General features: G+C 39.9%; 1 protein-coding gene across 3 annotated transcripts in view; it reads right to left on the reverse strand.

Annotated features, from left to right (window-relative positions):
* LOC140199342 (ATPase family AAA domain-containing protein 2-like) overlaps positions 1-23,606 on the reverse strand; it is an 80,206-nt gene that overhangs the window by 50,954 nt on the left and 5,646 nt on the right. For 2 of the 3 annotated variants that reach the window (XM_072261219.1, XM_072261240.1), the window contains exons 2-4: positions 6,662-6,828; positions 1,632-1,669; positions 903-980 (exon numbers count right to left, since the gene is read on the reverse strand). In XM_072261219.1, the coding sequence (XP_072117320.1) occupies positions 903-980; positions 1,632-1,669; positions 6,662-6,828 (283 nt within the window). The remainder of the gene's footprint in view (positions 1-902; positions 981-1,631; positions 1,670-6,661; positions 6,829-23,606) is intronic. The other variant, XM_072261230.1, reaches the window with a different exon arrangement.

Here is a 23,606-nt window from a genome sequence, read left to right on the forward strand (position 1 = left end):
CACCCTTACGAGCTCTTTTAGGCTTTTCCGATACCTTAGAACTCATCTTGCTAACGGATGCACAAAATAAATCAAGATAAAGCACGTGTTTAAGCAATGGCAGCTAGAATGCAGCTCCAGGGGAAGAGCTTGGCTGTTCGGGCGCGCGCTGCCTTTTTTTGGAACAGTGAAAACACCTTCTGTTAGCGAAAATAGGTCTTTCGTAACAGCGAGGTGTCGTAAAGCAAACGTTCGGAAAACAGGGGCCACCTGTACAAGATTTCACATACTTTTTCCAACCTGGACTGTGAATGATTAAACAATATGTTCAATAAAGACATGAAAAGTACAGTTGTTTGTGTGTTATTAGTTTAGGCAGATTGCATTTGTCTATTATTGTGACTTAGATGAAGATCAGACAGTTTGAGTAATTTTGTAACTGTATGCAACTCAGTGATGCATATAACCCTTAATGAAGGATCACACACAGTCCACCAGAAATCTAGAATGCAACAAACTCAGAAGCTGCTTCCTTGTCTGCTGACCATTTTCACCACACACTGCACGGAATTTTATGCCATGTCACTGATTGAAATGCTGAAGCCACTCTTCACTGTAATCACACTCATAATCAGTCCTAATTCTTCATGAAATTATTTCAGTTTTCCTTCATCTACTGACAGTTCTACACCATCGCTGATGCAGAGTTTAAAACACTTTGAGAACTTTATCTAGTTGTGAACATCTTTCATTGTTTTCCTTATGCACATCTGTTTATCTGATTTGCTGTCAGCAAAGAACTGGAGCAACTTTTCTATTTGTTTCTTTATATCATAAACTGTGGCAGAGCAAATGTTATACAAGTTGTCAATGCTTTTCACAGACACACCACTGTTGAGATTTTTCCAGAACTTTCACCTTACCTTGTGCAGATAACGTATGGTGTTTGCGATTTACACCATGCGAAGCACTTCCTTTATTCATTGAAGACATGACTGGGGCTAGATTGACACAGGTTATAAAGATAAATGCAGAATAACAAGAACGACTTAAAGACTGTACCAACAGCTAATTCTGCTAAAGGCACCACCAAAACAGTGGTGACGGAGGTGTGTGTGTGTGTGTGTGTGTGTGTGTATATATATATGTGTGTATATGCACACACATTTTATATATATATACATATATATATATATATATATATATATACACACACACACATCTCCATGTAATCACAAAAAAAAGCTCTTACTCAAAAACGATTATTTAAATGTATTATTACATCCATCTTCTCCTGACAAGTGCCAAATGTATTATTCTACTCAGGAGATGCACTTCAGCACCATTTGTTAAATTGAAGTTCCCAAATTAGACAACAATGACTTGTATTTTTAAGTTAACGAATCACACAGTTTTATAATTTTGCTAAGAATCTTTGAGCAATGTAACATGCTATCACTCCCAGTATTTTCAGCTTGAATAAAAAAAAAGTCCCAAATGGAATTTAAAAAAAAGTTATTCTTTTAAAAAGAACTGGACATCGGCTGAGAAAATTCCCACATCATAGCATTGCAAAAGATAACAATATCAAATTTTCAAATATACTTGGTTGCAATGAAAATACATAAAAGTTACTGGAAAAAAAAACTTACCTTTATTGCTACCTTTTACTTTTAGCCTTACTGATTGTCTGCAAAAAAAAAAAGAGTTCCGATGTTTTCATTTCAGAGTTTGAATACATTTTGGAAGGGGAAGGGTGAAAGGGCCAGATGATACCAAGATTAGCTCACTACTTAAGATCTCTCATGGTTTCCACATTTCTGCAGTCCAACAATGAAGTGAATTGACTGAATCTTGCAAACAAGTCCCACACCTGTGCATGTAAAGAGCGGTGGAACCATCAACCACAGCCAGCAGAATAAAAGAACATAAGAATTACAAATACGTCATTTCACCCTTCATGTCTGTTCTACCATTCAACAAGATCATGGCGCTGACCCTGTACACAGTTCTAACTTCCCCATATTCTTTGAGGTTACAAATTCCATCAACATTCTACCCCCCAGTTCGGAACTTCATCCTCATCTCAGTGGTAAACAGCTAAACCCCTATTTTACAATTGTGACTCCTCAGCCAGGGCAAACAACTTTTCTGAATACATCCCGAAAAGTTTTAAGAATTTTCATTAAGATCATCTCTTATTCTAAACTTTATGGAATACAGGCCTAGTCGCTCTATTGGCAAACCCATCTCCTGCATTTACTGCAGTTCTTCTAAAGCAGTAGTCCCCAACCTGGGATCCACAGACCCCTCAGTTAATGGTAGGGATCCATGGCATTAAAAAAGGTTGGGAACCCCTGCTCTAAGACAAGTACACCCTCTTCTCAATAAGGAGTCCAAAATTGTCACAATACTCGAGGTGAGGTCTCAAAGTCCTATACAATCACACTAAGACACTGTTATTCCTGTACTCAAATTCCCTCATAATAGAGTACATGCCATTTGTCTTCCTAAATGGTTTAATATCCGCACGAAAAATTTTAGTTATGGGTACAAGGGTACTTAGCACCCTTAGATTATAATTTTCTCATTTAAAAAATTCAACTTGTGTTTTGCAGACAACCTCACATTTTTCCACATTCTATTCTGTCCAACATATCCCGGCCACTTCACTGTGATCACATCCCTTTAAACGCTCTTTAGAATTTCTTCCCCACTTCAAACCCACTTGCTCTGCATCATCAGCAATTATAAAATGCAATATTTGGCCCTCTCAGTCAAATCACTAATACATGTGAATAGGAGGCATCCAAACATCATCTTTGTACAGCCTGCAGACTTGAGAAAGACATTCATTTCTACTTTGCTTTATGTCTATTCATCAATTTTCAATACACGCTCATATACAACTCCTAACTCCACATTCCCCACACTTGATCAACTTCTCACATGGGACCTTATCAATAAGCCTTGTGAACAATCAATGCACCAGATTGACTGGTTCCACTTTATTGATTCTGCTAATAAGCTCCTCAAAGGACAAGCAGATTAATCCAATATAATTAATCTCTGATAAGCCTATGCAACTCCGCTCAATCCTATTTTTCTCTTTCCACGATATTTGTCATTATAAATTCCAGTATTTTTCCATGAACAGATTAATAGTTTGTCTTTTTCCAGATGGCAGGTCAAACTACCTCCCCCTTCAATCCGCTGGAACTATTTCTGCACAAGTAGAATTTTGAAAGATGATCATTAATTTGTCCACAATCTTCATAGTCACCACTTTCAGTCTCATATGCAAACAGTCCATGGATTTATCAATTTTCATTGTCATCAATTTGACTCAGGATTCTCAGATTTCAGAACTCAGGTCCATTACCATTGATTCATGATATTTACAATAATGCAATGGTGCTCTCTAGTGGCAAGTTTAAATACACTGGTATCCCACTTAGCACTACTCCTAAGTAGTGTTTATTATATACTTCTAGCCCTGTGCCTGAACAATCAGGTGCCTATGTTTCATGTGGGAGGAGAAGATGGCGGCGCGACGCAGCTCGCAGCGGCCACTCCGGTGCTGATGTCTGTTATTTGTCAAGTAGGGTGCTGTGCACAGTCCTGATTTGATGGAGACTGACGTGAGAGCACGGAGGAACATCTGGTGAAACTTCTGAAATGCCTGCTTCGCTGCTGCTGTGTGATCCAGAATCTCCGGAGAATGCCCCGAGTCCTCGGCTTTGCTTGTTGCTTGGCGGCCGGGGCGGAGTCAAAGTGCTCGGCAGAGGATGCAGCTCGGTGTCGGAGGCTCGAAGTTTTGGGACGGACTCAGAGTCCGCTGCGGTCAGGTGCTTCCAATGGTGCTGCAACAGCGAGTTGGCGGCGCTTGGAGTTTCATGGCCGGGAGAGTTTCTCCCTTCTGCCGCCTGCGTGAGATGATGAGTCTATCAGGACTTTGAGACTTTTTTTTTTAACCGTGCCCATGGTCTGCTCTTTATCAAATTATGGTATTGCTTTGCATGTTGTAACTATATGTTATAATTATGTGGTTTTGTCTGTTTTAGTCTTGGTTTGTCCTGTGTTTTCTTGTGATTTCATTCTGGAGGAACGTTGTATCATTTTTTAATGCATGCATTTCTAAATGACAATAAACGAGGACTGAGTGTCCTCATAATCTAATCTAACCCACAGTTTCGTTTTCCTGGAAGTCCATAGTTTCGTTTACTGTGGGCGTCACGTGTCCCCAGTTTCGTTACTGGGAGTCCAGGATTCGTTTCTATGAGTGTTACCTTATGATGTATGCCGACGTTATAAAAGAAATTTGGGCATAGTGCTGAGGAGGAGTCGAAGGAAAGAGAGAGTAAAGATCGCAGGCTTCGAGCTATCCGGGATCAGCTCACAATCGAGAAGGGTAAAGTCTAATGCTTACCCAAACCCAAGGGCAAACAACAGGAATTCTGTAGATGCTGGAAATTCAAGCAATGCACAAAGTGGCTGGTGAACGCAGCAGGCCAGGCAGCATCTCTAGGAAGAGGTACAGTCGACGTTTCAGGCCGAGACCCTTCGTCAGGACTAACTGAAGGAAGAGCTAGTATTTGAAAGTGGGAGGGGGAGGGGGAGATCCAAAATGATAGGAGAAGACAGGAGGGGGAGGGATGGAGCCAAGAGCTGGACAGGTGATTGGCAAAGGGGATATGAGAGGATCATGGGACAGGAGGTCCGGGGAGAAAGACAAGGTGGGGGGGGAACCAGAGGATGGGCAAGGGGTATAGTCAGAGGGACAGAGGGAGAAAAAGGAGTGAGAGAAAGAATGTGTGTATAAAAATAAATAACGGATGAGGTACGAGGGGGAGGTGGGGCATTAGCGGAAGTTAGAGAAGTCAATGTTCCACGCATTTTAATTCCACATCCCATTCCCATTCTGACATGTCTATCCACAGCCTCCTCTACTGTAAAGATGAAGCCACACTCAGGTTGGAGGAACAACACCTTATATTCCGTCTGGGTAGCCTCCAACCTGATGGCATGAACATTGACTTCTCTAACTTCCGCTAATGCCCCACCTCCCCCTCGTACCCCATCCGTTATTTATTTTTATACACGCATTCTTTATCTCACTCTCCTTTTTCTCCCTTTGTCCCTCTGACTATACCCCTTGCCCATCCTCTAGTTCCACCCCCCAGCTTGTCTTTCTCCCCGGACCTCCTGTCCCATGATCCTCTCATATCCCCTTTGCCAATCACCTGTCCAGCTCTTGGCTCCATCCCTCCCCCTCCTGTCTTCTCCTATCATTTTGGATCTCCCCCTCCCCCTCTCAAATCTCTTACTAACTCTTCCTTCAGTTAGTCCTGACGAAGGGTCTCGGCCTGAAACGTCGACTGTACCTCTTCCTAGAGATGCTGCCTGGCCTGCTGCTTTCACCAGCAACTTTGATGTGTGTTGCCCAAACCCAAGGGATTGGGTTAATCAGCGGCACACTGTGCATTGTGGAGACGTGTCTGTCCTTCGTATGATCCATGGGTGTGGATTTCACGACAGTCACTTTGTGAAATCGCTCTTCATGGACTTCGGGACAGTATTCCTCGGCTGGGATCTTCGGTAACCGTCTCTTCGTTCGTTAGCCATGGAATCTTTGGAATTTTTCGTGATTGCCTCATCGCTGCATTGTGAATCCACAAGTCTCTCCTCTCACCTATTTTGTGAATTACTGGGACTCTCTGAACTGCCACTTTAAAACTGTGCTTGAGTAAGATTTGTTAAGAACGGGTTCTAAGTTTGACTGTAAGGGAGCGGAAGATGCATAACACTTAACTTCTGTTTAAGAAAGTAATTTATTTCATTTTCTATATTTTTGAGCAGATGTAAATAAATATAGTGGTTTTAATATTAAAACCCGACTCAGTTTGTCATCTCTTGCTGCTGGTACATTACAAAATCGTTAACACATAGCCCTCCAGAGTTTTAAGACAGACATCTATTGGGATGCAGACTGCTATGCCAGGAACCTGGCACAAATCCAACTATGAATTTCCCTGTATTGTGGTTCAGTGTGGAGAGTCGGGTCTGCCTGAGGGCTCAACTGGTGCAGCTGCTCATTACTGAGAATTGCATAACATGACTGTGCCTGGCCTTGAACTTGTTACTCAGGATCAAGGTGAACTCTGCAGCCAAACAAGGGAAAGGGGAGACCAGAGCTTCAATCACATGCAAGAGAAATGATGGGATGGGCTGTAGAATGCCAGCAATCAGTTAACAAAGAGCAGAGATATCAATCGAACAATGGCCTGATGACCAAGATGCAGTCTTCAGCCCTGCTACCCCAGTACTCAGCAGATGCATCACTTGCCCAAGCCCCCCATCAACACCAGCCCTCACAGGCAGCTTCTCTACACCATTGCTAAATATACAACAGTACCTGACACAGCAACATTCAAAGAGGAGAGCATCCAGTTTCCCCATTACCCAGTATCACATTACAGTAGCAGGAAAGGTAGGAGCTTGTAACAGCTTCTCATCACAGCAGTGCATTTGTAACTTTTTGCGCTGGGTCTATAAATGCCCTCATTCCTGGGAATCACCCTGTGTGTTAAGCAAAGTACCAAGTACATACGAAAAAATATAAACATTGCAGTGGAAAACCTGCAAGAGTAGAACAATCAAAGAGGTCAGAACAGTTGTGTACCTGATAAATGGCTGTTCCTCTAATCCATTATCACATGACTCTTCTGTGCTCTTCTCATTGCACTTCGAATCCAAGGAGGTGTCAGTTAGATGCAATCGACTGTTCCTCTTGAAAGCAGGGAACAGATTATCATTGCTGCTTTCCTCCACATTCCTAGATAAATATTTCTGTTAAAAAAAGAAGTGGACCATTTGTCAAAAATATTTATTAACATTGTCGCAAGGTAGGCTATGAATTTATCTGCAAACCTGAGCAGTAATGGAGCACACAGCCTCAGTTCCAGATAATTCAGATGATCTTTTAAAAATAATGTACTCCATTGTAATACTTCAAAACTGACCTTTTCTTCAGGAAGAATATGGGAAAATAGTTAACAGTTCTAACAGATTGTCTCTAGTGGAGTCTTATGGTTTACCAATTTCTGCTTGTACATCAATTATCCTCTTCCTATTCTACAACTTCCATCAAACTATCCTCAAAACAAATGTGACTACAGGAAAATCATTTCTGAAGGAGTTAGTCTGTATTCAAAAGAAAGGTTTATTTAATCAACACTTTAGTGACAACCTGATGAATTCTGGCTAAGAGCCATAGCTTTTCTAATGTTTGCTTTGCTCTGAAATCCATAGTTCACAGATGGCCTTTAGGCAATGAAAAAACATCTAGATTGCTTTGATGAGAATGACTTAGGAGTTACCCATGTTCTACATTTTCAACTTTGTTCTGAAAAACCAAACCAACCTTCACCTAATCATGTGTTAATTTCGTTTGGAGACATAAAACAAGTATTTTGAAGAAACAAAGGTGTAGGATGCAATGATTTACACAGTCCAGTATGCTCATCTTATCTGGTTGCAAGTACCATTATTCAAGTTCCACTGGAGAGACACTGCACAAGATTGAGGGAAGGGTGTCAGTAGAAGGGTACATTTTCAGAGACGCCATCTTTCAGAGATGTTGATCTTTTTATTGACTACCTTCTCTGAATGGTATACAAGATTCCACAATACTATTTCAAGCATAACAGGGAAATTTGGCCAATATTCAAATCGTTCAATATTACTAATAATCCTGGAATCTCATTACACACAAACCTAATACAGGACTTCCAACATGATAACACTTCAAAAGCACTTCATTGATTGCAAATCATCTCAGAACATTGAGGTAACGAATCCAAGGTCTTAGCAAAGGGCAGTGTAGGGAGCTTTAAACTGAACAGTTAGAGAGAAGCAGTGTTTCAACAGCTTGCAGAAGTAGAGTGCAGGAGAGTTTACAGAAGTCTTTAGAATAAAGAACAACACAAGAAGTTTAGACAAGGGATAAGAATTTAACTTCAGGGAATGTGAAGACAAAATTCAGAAGGACAGTGAAAACAGGACTGAATGTGTTATATTTGGATGCACACAGCATACATAATAAGGTAAGTGATCTTGTAGCACAGTTAAAAAATCGCAGCTATGATGTTATGGGGATCACTGACTCATGGCTGAAAGAAGATCACAGTTGAGAGTCTCTAAGATTAAACCGGGAAATTATCAGCCAGTGAATGGGATGTTAATAATGGATAAATTACTAGAAGGTATTCTAATAGGTGGATAGACAGCGTAAGTAAGGATATTCAACTTGGCTTTGTGTGTGGCAAGCTGTGCTTAACCAATCCAATGGAGTTTTTCTTTTGAAGAGAATATCAGGAATAAAGGAAAAGCAGTGGGTGCTGTCAACATGGACTTTAGCAAGGCCTTTGTCAAGATCCCACATGGGAGATTGGTCAAGAAGTTGCTTAGCGGTCAAGATGAGATAGTAAAGTGGATTTGACACAGTAGTTGACAGTCACCTCTGACTGGTGGTGTGACACAGGGATCAGTGCTGGGTCTGTTGCTGTTTGTCATCTATATCAATGATCTTGATGACGTGGTAAACTGGATTAGCAAATTTGCAGAGGACACCAAGATTGGGGGCATCATGGACAGGGAGGAAAGCTATCAAAGCTTGAAGCAGGATTTGGACCAGCTAGGAAAATGGGCTGAAAAACAGCAGATGGAATTTAATTTATAGACAAGTATGAGGCGTTGCACTTCAGTGGGACCAACCAGGCTGTGTTTTACACAGTAAACGGTACAGCACTGAGGAATGCAGTAGAAGATTTCTTGGAATGTATGCGGGATGGTTTTTTTTGAACCAACATGTCACGGAACCAACTAGAGAGCAGGCCATTCCAGATTGGGTATTGAGCAATGAGGAAGGGTTAATTAGCAATCTTATCGTGAGAGGCCCCTTGGGTAAGAGTGACCATAATATGGTGGAATTCTTCATTAAGGGGATACTGCAGGGAGCGCTCATGGAGTGAGGTCGTCTCTCTGGCTTCGCTCCATTCCCGTTATCCTTTTTAACCTATGATCTCCTTGATCTAATCAACTTTAAGTACACCAGAAGACTTACTTTATCTCCCTGATTTACTGATTAATTGATTTCCTTTTGTCAACTGCAACTTTTGAGCTTAAAGAAATGAGTACAAGATCTAAAACCAAAGATGGGAAAGACGCTGATGGGAACGGAGGAAAGAAGAAAGGTGACTCTAAACAAACGGAATTAACTTACGAAGTTATGATGAAGTGTTTGGAGGAAATGTTTGAGCAGCATCGGATAAAATTATCCGAAAGTTTAACTGCTCAATTTGAACAACATCGTCAAAGCCTCAATGAAGATTTAAAATCAATCACGGATTCTTTGAAATCCCTGAATTCTGATGTTCAAAAACACGATGCAAGAATTTCTGAGCTGGATACTAAACCTCAGAAGACAGACACAAAAGTTGAGATCTTAGAGAAGAATCTAGCTTCGACTACTAAACAGCTCCAACAACTTAAATCCAAAGTTATTGATCTTGAGAATCGATCGAGAAGACAAAATTTACGTTTAATTGGCTTACCCGAGGATGTTGAGGTTGGGGATCCTGCAATATTCTTTGCTCAACTTTTAAAGGATTCGTTCGGTTCAGTTTTTCCCAACGATCCTCCATCGTATACCATGGATAAAGTGGGCAGCGACTGTTTCCAAACCCAGACCAGTTATTCTTCCTTTCCATTATGTTAATGTTAAAGAACAGCTTCTCCAGACTGCTCGTCGACAAGGGATGATCAAATATCATCAGCATTCCTTCAGGATAGTTCAAGACTACAGTCCTGAAGTGATGAAGGAACGACTGACTTTTAAACCTCTAATGTCGGAATGCTATCAAAAGAATCTCAAACCAGCACTATTGTACCCTGCACGACTCAGAATCTCTCTTCCCGATGGAAATCGTCGTGTCTTCCACTCTACAACTGCCGCTCAGAGCTTTTTGGATGATAACTTCCCATCTGATACAAACACCCTCTCTTAATCTGTGTCGGGTGCTTCCAGCACCAATTTTTTTTCCTCTCTGGTGTTTTTCTTTAAAATAAACCTTTTACTACCATGCGATGAAGGTTTTTTAAGTCTAAGATTTTTGTTCTTTGTTTATTACTATAGTGGTTATTCTATAACTTATATGGAATATTTATCTCCTGTGAATAACATCATTTTCCCTTAGTTAACCTTTTGTTTTAACTTTTCCTTTTTCGTTATTATTAATGATCTGATCCGACAGTCATTTGTAGTTATATGTTTCCTATTTTTGGTTTTCGCATAATTAAAATGGCGATTTGTCTTTCTTTTTCTATAATCTCCTTTGTTTTTTTTCGGGACGCCATGCTCTTATGTTTCTTCTTCCCATAACCCTTTTTTCTTCTTTTGGAAGCAATTTTTTATTTACTTGCTTATAATTAACTAATTATATGTACTGATACTGTTTTTTTTATTTCATATATTTTCGTCATTTTTACTATGTAGACTAATTTACTATACTGTTTATTTTTTACATGTATTAGTCTTCGGGAGGTCACCTATTTAACATATATTTTTGGAGTTGCCCCCTGCAGAAATGGGGTTAAAGTTAGTATTAGTTAGTGCTTCCTTCAGCCTTCTCTGGCTTAGTTCGGAGTTCTACTTGGGGTTGGGGGAGGGGGTAGTCTTTTTCTTTTCTAATTTTTTCTATTGGGCTGATTCAGAACTACAAAGATGTCCGCAGTGTCGAGATTTCCGGTTCCTCTCTAATCACGTATTCCTCTTCCGATTTCATGAGCTCACATTATGGTTAACCCCTTACTTACCAAAGGGTTAATTTTCAATTATGGCTCATACTATTAATTTTGTCTCTTGGAATACAAATGTTTAAACCATCCAATAAAACAGAAAAAGATTTTCAAAGTGTTCCAAAGACTGAATGCTCATATTATTTTCGCACAACAGACTCATGTAAGGAAAGAGGACAATTAACGCTTCTTTAAGTTTTGGAAAGACCAACAATACCATTCAAATGTTCAAGCCAAAATTAAAGGCGTTGCAATTTTTATTGATCCCTCAATTACATTTATTCATCAAAACATTATTTCAGATCCTAATGGCAGATTTCTGTTAATTACTGGGGTACTTTTTAATAAAAAGGTCGCTATGGTTAATGTTTACGCTCCGAATGTGGATTATCCTGAATTTTTTAAACACTTACTCACTTCCTTTCCTAATTTAAATGAGTATATGTTGATAATGGGCGGTGAATTTAATTTATGTTTGAATCCCATGTTGGACAGATCCATAGGTAGTCCGGCTTTACCGAATAAGTCGGCTACTATTATTAACTCTTTTATGTCGGATTCTGGGATTTCAGAAATTTGGAGATTTCTACATCCAAATGATAAGGAATTCTCCTTTTTTTCCCACATGTACTTCGTTCCTTTTCCCGAATTGATTATTTCCTGATTGACTCTCGTTTGATTCCATATGTAGTTGATTGTAATTATGACATTATTGCTATTTCAGATCATGCTCCAATGAAACTTTCCATCAAGTTAATGGACACCTCTTGTACTGGCAGACAATGGCGATTTAACTCTATTTTGCTGCAAGATCGGGACCTTGTCAAATTTATAAAGGAGCAGATTGATTTCTTCTTTTCAACTAATACTACGGATGAAGTTTCCAATGGAACTGTTTGGGACGCCTTTAAAGCTTATATCCGTGGTCAGATTATTTCCTATTCGGCTGGTTTGAAAAGACGTATTAACAATGAAATACTTCTGTTGGTTGATAAGATTAAAGAAGTCGATAAAAAATATGCTATTTCTCCCAGTAAGGAGCTGTACAAACACAGAGTTGAACTCCAATTGGAACATAGCTTATTATTAACATCCTTGATCGAAAATCAATTGATGAGAACTAGAAGAGATTTTTATATTCATAGCGATAAATCGGGTAAATTACTGGCTAACCAATTGAAATTTGATTCGGTTAAACGTCAAATTACTAAGATTCGCAAACAGGATGATACTTTCACAGTTGATCATGTTGGGATAAACCAAACCTTGCAATTTTATACCTCTTTATATCACTCTGATTTTCCTCATGATTCTAATTTCATGCATGATTTTTTAAGTAAATTGAGTTTTCCGAAACTATCACCTGAAGATTGCCTATCATTAGAAACTTCCATTTCAGAGGAAGAAATAATAACTGCAATCTCATCATTAAATTCCGGTAAAGCACCCGGTCCAGATGGGTTTACAGTAGAATTTTTTAAATTTTTTCCCTCCATTCTTTCTTCTAAGTTGTCTAGAATATTCAAGGAAGCAATCAGTTTAGGTAAATTACCACAATCATTTTATGAAGCCTCTATTTCCTTAATTCTTAGAAAGAAAAACGATCCTACTGATTGTGCATCATACAGACCGATATCTCTTCTGAATGTAGACTCTAAAATTTTTTCAAAAATTCTAGCAACGAGACTGGAGAAGGTGTTACCTCAAATTATTTCCACGGATCAAACCGGATTTATTAAAAATCGCTATTCATCCTTTAATATTAGAAGGTTAATGAATATTGTTTACACCCCCTCATTTACTACCCCGGAATGTTTTATCTCATTAGATGCTGAGAAAGCCTTTGACAGAGTTGAATGGCCTTATTTATTTAATGTTCTTGAGAAATTTAATTTTAATTTGACATTTATATCTTGGATTAAATTGTTATATCACTCCCCGGTAACCTCGGTTTGTACAAATAATTATAGATCTTTTTTTCGTCTTTTTCGTGGTACTAGGCAAGGTTGCCCTCTTAGTCCTTTACTATTTAATATTGCTCTTGAACCTTTAGCAATTGCTATTCGTGACTCGCCAAATATTGTTGCTATTACCCGTGGAAACGAAATACATAAATTATCGTTATATGCAGATGATTTGTTGTTATACATCTCTAACCCGGAGAAGTCAATTCCTGCTATCCTAGATCTGTTAGCTCAATTTAGTAACTTCTCTGGTTACAAATTGAATCTTAGTAAGAGTGAATTATTCCCTTTAAATAAGCATGTACCTATTTATGGATGTTTACCATTTAAATTGGTTACTGATTCATTTATATACTTAGGGATAACAATTACCAAAAAATATAAAGATTTATTTAAAGCTAATTTTTTACCTTTAATTGATCAGATTAAACTTTTATTTACCAAATGGTCCCCAATCTCTTTGTCTTTGATTGGTCGGATTAATGCTATTAAGATGATCATTTTGCCCAAATTTTTGTATATATTCCAATCGGTTCCAATTTTTATCCCAAAATCTTTTTTTGATAACGTAGATTCAAAAATTTCTTCATATATTTGGCAGAATAAAAATCCTAGGTTAGGTAAAAGGTATCTACAGAAATCTAAAAAGGAGGGGGGGGGGGCTCGCCCTCCTGAATTTTAGATTCTATTATTGGGCAATTAATATTCGATATTTAAAATTTTGGTTACAAGATTTGGACGCATCTTTAAACCTTCATTGGGTAAATCTTGAATCTAATTCATTTCAAGGGTTTTCCTTGGGTTTGGTTTTAGGAACTTTACTTCCTTTTACTTCTTTTAAATCATATAAACAAATGAACAACCCAATAGTTACGCATACTTTACGTATATGGTTTCAATTCCGAAGATTTTTTGGGTTTAATCAATTTATTCTAGCAAGTCCCATTATATCAAATTTTCTTTTTCAACCTTCCATGATGGATCAAGCTTACTTTGATTGGAAAACCAAAGGTATAATATCTTTTCGCGATTTACTTTTGGATAATTGTTTTATGTCTTTTGATCAACTCTCTAATAAATATAACTTACCCAGATCTCACTTTTTTAGATATCTACAGATTAGAAACTTTTTAAATTACTGTCTCCCCTAATTTTCCACACCCATATCCAATGGACACTTTGGAAAAAATCTTAGATTTAAATCTCTCTCAGAAAAGTGTAGTAGCAATTATATATAATATAATTATGAATTTATGCCCTGATGCTTCTAATAAAATTAAAGCTAACTGGGAAAGAGAACTTGAGATTAATATACCGACTGAAAAATGGGAAAAAATTCTTCAGTTGGTGAATTCATCCTCTGTATGTGCTAAGCATAGGTTGATACAGTTTAAAGTAGTGCACAGGGCTCATATGTCCAAAGATAAACTATCTCGTTATTACTCTTATATTAATCCAATATGTGACAGATGCCAGTCTGAGATTGCTTCTTTAACCCACATGTTTTGGTCATGTCCCTTGTTGGAGAAATATTGGAAAGATATTTTTGATATTATTTCAACAGTCCTAAATATAGACTTACAACCTCATCCAATTACTGCTATCTTTGGACTACCAATGATAGACTTAAATAATTTAACCTCTTCATCACGAAGGATGATTGCATTTCTTACTTTAATAGCTAGAAGGTCCATTTTGTTGAATTGGAAAGAGAATAACCCTCCTACTGTATTTCATTGGTTTTCACAAACTATGGTGTGTTTGAATTTGGAGAAAATTAGAAGTGCAGTTTATGATCCTTCCATTAAGTTTGAAAAAACTTGGAGGCCATTCATTCAGCATTTTCATTTGATGGAATTTGATCATTTCCAAACTTGTTTTATCTCTCTGTACTGTTGTTGGAGGGGAATGGAGTCGTCGATACTAAGGTTTTCTTCTTTTCCATTTTTAAGTTGTTAGTTTTGCCCAAGTCTTTTAGTTTAGTTGATTAATTTTGTTTTTCTTTGGGGATGGGGTTTGCTTTTTTTTGTTTTGTTTTTTTTTTCTTTTTCATGATTTTTTTTCCCGTTTTTTTTTGCTTTGTATTATCCGTGGTTAGTTCTACATGTTTGGTAGCTTTGTTAATTTACACTATTTGGTTTTGCAATTACTTTTTTTAAGTGTAACAATATATCTCCTACTATTTGTATTATTGCTATGTTTTGCTTCTATATTTTGAAATTAATAAAAAGATTGAAAAAGAAAGGAATTCTTCATTAAGATGGAGAGCGACATAGTTAATTCAGAAACAAAGGTTCTGAATTTAAAGAAGGGTAACTTTGAAGGTATGGGACGTGAATTAGCTAAGATAGACTGGCAAATGATACTTAAAGGGTTGACGGTGGATATGCAACGGCAAGCATTTAAAGATCACATGGATGAACTACAATTGTTCATCCCAGTTTGGCAAAAGAATAAATCAGGGAAGGTGTTGCACCCGTGGCTGACAAGGGAAATTAGGGATAGTATCAATTCCAAAGAAGAAACAAATTAGCCAGAAAAAGCGGCTCATCTGAGGACTGGGAGAAATTCAGAGTCCAGCAGAGGAGGACAAAGGGCTTAATTAAGAAAGGGAAAAGTGATTATGAGAGAAAACTGGCAGGGAACATAAAAACTGACTGTAAAAGCTTTTATAGATATGTGAAAAGAAAAAGATTGGTTAAGACAAATGTAGGTCCCTTACGGACAGAAACAGGTGAATTGATTATGAGGAACAAGGACATGGCAGACCAATTGAATAACTACTTTGGTTCTGTCTTCACTAAGGAGGACATAAATAATCTTCTGGAAATAGTAGGGGACAGGGGGTCTAGTGAGATGGAGGAACTGAGGGAAATACATGTTAGTAGGGAAGTGGTGTTAGGTAAATTGAAGGGATTAAAGGCAGATAAATCCCCAGGGCCAGATGGTCTGCATCCCAGAGTGCTTAAGGAAGTAGCCCAAGAAATAGTGGATGCATTAGTGATAATTTTTCCAAAACTCTTTAGATTCTGGACCAGTTCCTGAGGACTGGAGGGTGACTAATGTAACCTCGCTTTTTAAAAAAGGGAGAGAGAAACCGGGGAATTATAGACTGGTTAGCCTAACATCGGTGGTGGGGAAAATGCTAGAGTCAGTTATCAAAGATGTGATAACAGCACATTTGGAAAGCAGTGAAATCATCGGACAAAGTCAGCATGGATTTGTGAAAGGAAAATCATGAATGACGAATCTCATAGAATTTTTTGAGGATGTAACTAGTAGAGTGGATAGGGGAGAACCAGTGGATGTGGTATATTTGGATCTTCAGAAAGCTTTTGACAAGGTCCCACACAGGAGATTAGTGTGCAAACTTAAAGCACACGGTATTGGGGGTATGGTATTGACGTGGATAGAGAATTGGTTGGCAGATAGGAAGCAAAGAGTGGGAATAAACGGGACCTTTTCAGAATGGCAGGCAGTGACTAGTGGGGTACCGCAAGGCTCACTGCTGGGACCCCAGTTGTTTACAGTATATATTAATGACTTAGAAGAGGGAATTAAATGCAGCATTTCCAAGTTTGTGGATGACACGAAGCTGGGGGGCAGTGTTAGCTGTGAGGAGGATGCTAAGAGGATGCAGGGTGACTTGGATAGGTTAGGTGAGTGGGCAAATTCATGGCAAATGCAATTTAATGTGGATAAATGTGAGGTTATCCGCTTTGGTGGCAAAAATAGGAAAACAGATTATTATCTGAATGGTGGCCGATTAGGAAAAGGGGGGATGCAATGAGACCTGGGTGTCATTATACACCAGTCATTGAAAGTGGGCATGTAGGTACAGCAGGCGGTGGAAAAGGCGAATGGTATGCTGGCATTCATAGCAAGAGGATTCGAGTACAGGAGCAGGGAGGTTCTACTGCAGTTGTACAAGGCCTTGGTGAGATCACACCTGGAGTATTATGTGCAGTTTTGGTCCCCTAATCTGAGGAAAGACATCCTTGCCATAGAGGGAGTACAAAGAAGGTCCACCAGATTGATTCCTGGGATGGCAGGACTTTCATATGATGAAAGACTGGATCAACTAGGCTTATACTCATTGGAATTTAGAAGATTGGGGGGGGGGATCTTATTGAAACGTATAAAATCCTAAAGGGATTGGACAGGCTGGATGCAGGAAGATTGTTCCCGATGTTGGGTAAGTCCAGAACGAGGGGTCACAGTTTGAGGATAAAGGGGAAACCTTTTAGGACCGAGATTAGGAAAAACTTCTTCACACAGAGAGTGGTGAATCTGTGGAATTCTCTGCCACAGGAAACAGTTGAGGTCAGTTCATTGGCTATATTTAAGAGGGAGTTGGATATGGCCCTTGTGGCTAAAGGGATCAGGGGGTATGGAGGGAAGGCTGGTACAGGGTTCTGAATTGGATGATCAGCCATGATCATACTGAATGGCAGCGCAGGCTCGAAGGGCCGAATGGCCTACTCCTGCACCTATTTTCTATGTTTCTAACAGAGGAATCTGAGCGCACAGATCCACATTTCCTTGAAAGTGGTGTCACAGGTAGTTGAGGTCATAAAGAAAGCTTTTGGAACATTAGCCTTTATATCAAAAGTATTAAGTATAGGAGTTTAGATGTTATGTTGAATACATACAAGACAGTGGTGAGGCCCAAGTTGGAGTATTATGTGTCGCTCTGGGCTTCTACCTACAGGAAGGATATCAATAAGAATGCAGAGAAAATTTAGAAAGATGTTGCCAGGACTTGCAGATTTGAGTCAAAGGGAACAACTGAATTTGTTAGGGCTTTATTCCCTTAGAATCAAATGAGATTTGATGGAGGTATGCAAAATCATGAGGGGTATAGATATGGTAAATCCAAGCAGGGTTTTTCCACTGAGGTTGGATAAGACGACAACTGGAGGATGTGGGTTAAGAGTGAAAAGTGAAATAGTTAAAGGGAACCTCTTCACTGAGGGCAGTGAGAGTGTGGAACAATCTGCCAGCAGAAGTGATGGATAGAAAAACAGAAAACCTACAGCACAATACAGGCCCCTCAGCCCACACAGTTGTGCCGAACATGCCCCTACCTTAGAAGTTACTAGGCTTACCTATAACCCTTTATCTTTCTAAGCTCCAGGCTTGATTTCAATATTTGAGAAGTTTGGATAAGTACATGGAAGGGAGGTGTATGGCTACAGTCCAAGTGCAGGTTGCTGGGACTCGGCAGAATAATAGTTTGGCACAGTCTAGATTGGCCTCTTTCTGTGCTGTCGTGTAGTATAGACAAAGGAGTCAGTGATGTTGCTCAATTGGATTTCCAGAAAGACTTTTTAAAAGGCGCCACATACGAAGCTGCTGAACAAGAGCCCATTGTATTTCAGGAAATGTACTTGCATAGAAACAAGATTGGCTGTCAAGCAGGAAGCAGAGTGGGAGTAAAAGGGGCCTTTTCTGGGTGGCTGCCGATGACTAGTGGTGCTTTTGCAGGGGTCTGTGATAGCTCTGTTACTTTTCATGTTTATGATCTGGATGACAGAATTTGTGGTTTCATGGCTAAGTTTGCTGATGATACAAAGATAGGTGGAGAGCCAGGTAGTGTTGACAAAGTAGGAAGTCTACGGAAGGACTTGGACAGGTTAGGATAATGGTCAAAGAAGTGGCAGATGGAATACAGTGAAGGAAAGCGTATGGTCACGCGCTTTGGAAGCAGGATTAAAGGTGTAGTACATGTTCTAAATGGGGAGCAAATTTATAAATTGTAAGTGCAAAAGGATTTTGAAGTCCTAGTGTAGGATTCCTTAAAGATTATCTTGCGGTAGTAAGGAAGGCAAATGCAATGCTAGCATTCATTTTGAAAGCAAGATGTAATGATGAGGTTTTACAAAGCACAGGTCAGACCAAATTTGGAGTATTGAGAGCAGTTTTGGGTCCCATATCTAAGAAAGGATGTGCTGACATTGGAGAGAGACCAGAGGAGGCTTATGAGAATCAAAGTTCAAAACAAAACACAAATAACCCTGAAATTCATTTCTCTGCAGGCATACTCAGCAAATCTATAGAATAGCAACCATAACAAGATCAATGAAAGATCAACCAGAGTACAGAACACAACAAACTATGCAAATACAAATACAAATAGCTTTAAATAATGAGAACATGAAATAACAAGGTAGCGTCATTAAAGCAAGATCATTGGCTTTGGGAACATCTCAATGAATGGGCAAATGTGTAGTTAACCCCTTTTGTTCAAGAGCCAGATGGTTCAGGAGTAGTAACTGTTCTTGAAACTTGTGTTGCGAGTCCTAAGGTTCCTGTACTTTCTATCTATTGGCAGCAGTGAGAAAAGAGCACGGCCTGGGTGGTGAGGATCTTGGATGATGGATGCTGCTTTCCTAGGACAGTGTTTCATATTGATGTGTTCATAGATGGGAGGGCTTTATCTGTGATGCACTGGGCTGAATCCACTATCTTTTATGGACTTTTCATTCAAAGGCATTGGTGTTGCCATACCAGGCTATGATTCAGCCAGTCAATACACTCTCCACTACATATTGATAGAAGTCTGTCAAAGTTTTAGATGTCATGCTGAATCTCGACAGACTCCTAAGTAGAGGCGCTGCTGTGCTTTCTTTGCAATTATGTGCTGGGTCCAGGAAAGATCCTCTGAAATAGTAACACCCAGGAATTAAACCCGGCAACCCTCTCCACCTCATGGGCCTCTGGCTTCCCACTCCTGAAGTCTACAATCATTTCTTAGTCTTGCTGACATTGAGTGAGAGGTTCTTATTAGGACACCACTCAGCCAGATTTTCAATCTCCCTCTTACATGCTGATTTATCTCCACCTTTGATTCAGCCCACAACAGTAGTGTGATCATCAAAATTAAATACGGTATTGAAGGTGTGCTTAGCCACACAGGCATGGGTGCAAAGTGGGTAAAGCAAGGGGCAAAGCACACAGCTTTGGGGCAAGATGGTATCAGTGATCATCGCCGACTTTCTGTGGGCTGCAGAAAATTGTTCCATATTTCCTCTTAAAAATACTTTTGAATTACTCTCACTGCAATCTGTGGCATACAAATTTCCTCGTTACAATGAACTTCTAAATCACAACAATGATCCTCAAATCTCACGGTCGACTAAAGATCGCAGACCATGACCAAAAGCTTGGCAGGAGAGGGGGAGGCCAAGCCAGGCTGAAACACAAGGGGATGAGGCCTCCTCTACCCAGCAACTTGTTAGCGAATGTGCAGTCGCTAGAGGATAAAATTGATGACCTGAGGGCAAGATCGCTGAATCAGAGGCAGATGAGAAATATCTCAATTGTTTGCTGTATTGGGTCTTTGTTATCTTCCAATATGCCTGACGCAGCAGTTGGACCAGAAGCATTTACGATTTTCAGAATGGACCAAACTGCACTCACTACACTGTGTAATGTTGTCTGCAGACAAGAAACAGCCCATCCTGACGCATTTCAAATTATAGTTGGAGACTTCAACCAGGCCTGTTTGAAGAAAAAAAAATCACCAGCATATAAGCTGTAGTACCAGAGGTCTCAACATAATACAACACTGCCACACTAAGATAAGAAACGACTACCATTCCTTGCCCAGACCACATTTTGGTAAATTGGATCACACAGCCTTCCTCCTCCTACCTGCATACAGGCAGAGCCTAAAAAGCAAGACTCCAGAGATGAGCAGAACTGAAGGTGGTTGTTAGAGGTAGAGGAACGATGACAGGATTGCTTTGGTCAGTGGACATGGCGCATTCAAGCACTCAAGAGATCTGTATGAATACACCTCAGATGTAATGGACTTTATCAAAACAGCTAGAGATCATTGTGTCCCTAGTAAATCATCTAGTCTTCCCCAATCAGAAGTCCTGAATGAACCATGAGATCAGAAATTTGTTGAGGGTCTGATCAGATGCTTTTAAGTCTGGAGACCAAGAAAGCTACAAGATGTGCAAATATATCTCCAGGAAGCCATTTCACAGATGAAGTAGAGATTCTGGACCAAACTGGAATTAATGAGGGAAGCTCAAGAACTGCGGTAGTTTGAATCTATCTGCAGAGAGTTGTATGCCAAATCCCCCTCACTTTACAAGTACAACTGGTCCCAGGAACAAATAGTTAACATATGAGGAGCCTTTCATGGCCTGTATTCAATGGAGTTCAAAAGAATAACAGGAGATTCTGATTGAAACCTATAATATATTAAAGGCCGAGAGTGAACATGGTGAGGATGTTTCCAACAGCAGGAGAGTCTAGGACTGGAAGATACAACCTCAGAGCAGAAAGACAACCCTTTAGAACAGAGATGAGGGACTTCTTCAGCCAGAGGGTGCAAACTGTGGAGTTCATTGCCACAGATAGCTGTAGATACCAAGTCACTGGGATCTTGATTAATAAGGATCTCAAAGGTTATGGGGAGAAGGAAGGAAAACAGGATTGAGAGGGCAAATAAATCAGCCATGGCCGAATGGTGGAGCAGACTCCATGAGCTAAATGGCCTAATTCTGCTCCATGTCTTATGTCGTAGTCATAGAAAAATACAGCATAGAAACAGGATATTTGGCCCATCTAGTCTGTGCCAAGCCATTTAAACTGCCTACTCCACCCTCATTGACCTGCACAGGGACCAGAGCCCTCCATATTCCTGTCATCCATGTACCTATCCAAACTTCTTTAAAATGTTGAAATCAAGCTCACTTGCACCACTTCTTCCGGCAGCTCATTCCTCACTCATGACCCTCTGAGTGAAGTTTCCCCTCATGAGCCCCTTAAGCTTTTTCACCTTTGACCCTTAATCCATCAGCTCTAGCTATAGTCCCACCCAAACTCAGTGGAAAAAGCCTGCATGCATTTACCTTATATATACCACATTATTTGATAGTGGTATATGAAGTCTCCCCTTGGATCTTCTGCATTCTAAGGAATGAAGTCCTAACTTATTCAAACTTTCCCTATAACTCAGATCATCAGTCCCAGCAACATCCTTATAAATTTCCTCTGTACTCTTTCAACCTGATTTACAACTTGGTGACCAAGACTGCACACGACACTCCAAATTAGGCCTCAACATCTTATACAACGTCAACATCACATCTCCTGTACTCAATACATTGAATGCCAATGTGCCAAAAGCCTTTTTTATGACCCTATCAGCTTGTGCCACCACTTTGAAAGGATTGTGGACCTGTATTTCCCGATCCCTTTGTCCTACTGCACTCCTGAGTGACCTACCGTTCACTAAGAAAGACCTATACTCATTGGTCCTACCGAAGTGCAACACCTCGCACTTGTCTGCATCCTTTCAGCCTATCTTTCCAGCTGGTACAGATCCCGCTGCAAGCTGAGTCTTCCTCGTTGTCCACCCTCAATTTTGCTGTCATCTGCAAATTTGCTGATCCAGTTAACCACACTATCAGTGATATACAGTAGATGATAAACAGACCCAGCACTGATCACTGTGGCACAACACTAGTCACAGGCCTCCAGTAAGAGAGGCAACCCTCTACCACTACTCTCTGGCTCCTCCCACAAATCCAATTTATTACCTCAACTTAAATGCCAAGCAACTGAACCTTCTTGACCAACCTGCCATTCAGGACCTTGTCATATTCCTTGCTAAAGTCCACATAGACAACATCCACTGACTTGCCTACATCAACTTCCCTGGTAAATTCCTCAAAAAAACTCCATAAGATTGGTTAGACACTACGCACCATGCGCAAAGCCATGCTGACTATCCCTTATCAGTCCATGTCTGTCCAAATACTCATATATCCAGTCCCTTAGATTACAAACCAATAACTTTCCCACTACTGATGTCAGGCTCACCAATCTATTATTTCCTGCTTTATTTTTAAGAGCCTTTCTTAAACAGCTGAACAACATTAGCAATCCTCCAATACCTCACTGTCGCTAAGGTGAATTTAAATATCTCTGCTAGGGCCTGGCAATTTCTGAACTTGCCTCCCTCCCACAGATAATGAGGGAATACTTGTCAGGCCCTGGGGATTTATCCACCCTAACTTGCCTCAAGACAGCAAACACCTCCTCCTCGGTAATCTGTATAGGGTCCATGAAGTCCATGCTGCTTTGTCTCACTTCTATGGACTCTGCAAAGAAACTTAGTGAAGTTCTCCTCCATCTCTTTTGTCTCCACACATTGATTACCATTCTGATCTTCCAAAGGGACCAATTTTGTCCCTTGCAACTCTTTTGCTCTTAACATTTCTGTAGAATCCCTCAAGACTGATTCCTCTTCACCTTGATTATCAAGGCAACCACATGCCTGATTTAAGTGGTCTCTTGCATTTCTTATACTCCATAAGTACCTCATTTGTTCCTACCTGCCTGTAAGTTATGCACCTCCTTTTTTCCCTTAACCCGGGCCTCAATATCACTTGAAAACAAAGGTTCCCAAAACCCGTTATCTTTACCTTTTATTGTGACAGGCACATAAAAGACTTGTACTCTCAAAATTTCACTTTTGAAGGCCTCACACTTGCCAAGTATACCTTTGCCAGAAAATAGTCTGTCCCAATCCACACTTGCCAAATCTTTTCTGATACCAAAAATCAAAAACCTCAACCCACAGATCAGACCTATCTTTTTCCCATAGGCAGGAGGGTGAAGCAAAGTCAAGATGGCACTAAACAGCAACTCCTGTGTTTGCATCTTCGGAAACAGCTCTATTTCTATCTTTGATATCTCTTTTTTTTCCTTGTTAAAGTTCTTTTGAAGACCCTGACCAGGAGTTACACTAGGAGTTCTGTTCTTTGCAGGAATGAGACCAAC

The sequence above is a fragment of the Mobula birostris genome, chromosome 1, assembly GCF_030028105.1.
Source record: "Mobula birostris isolate sMobBir1 chromosome 1, sMobBir1.hap1, whole genome shotgun sequence".
NCBI lineage: Eukaryota > Metazoa > Chordata > Chondrichthyes > Myliobatiformes > Myliobatidae > Mobula > Mobula birostris.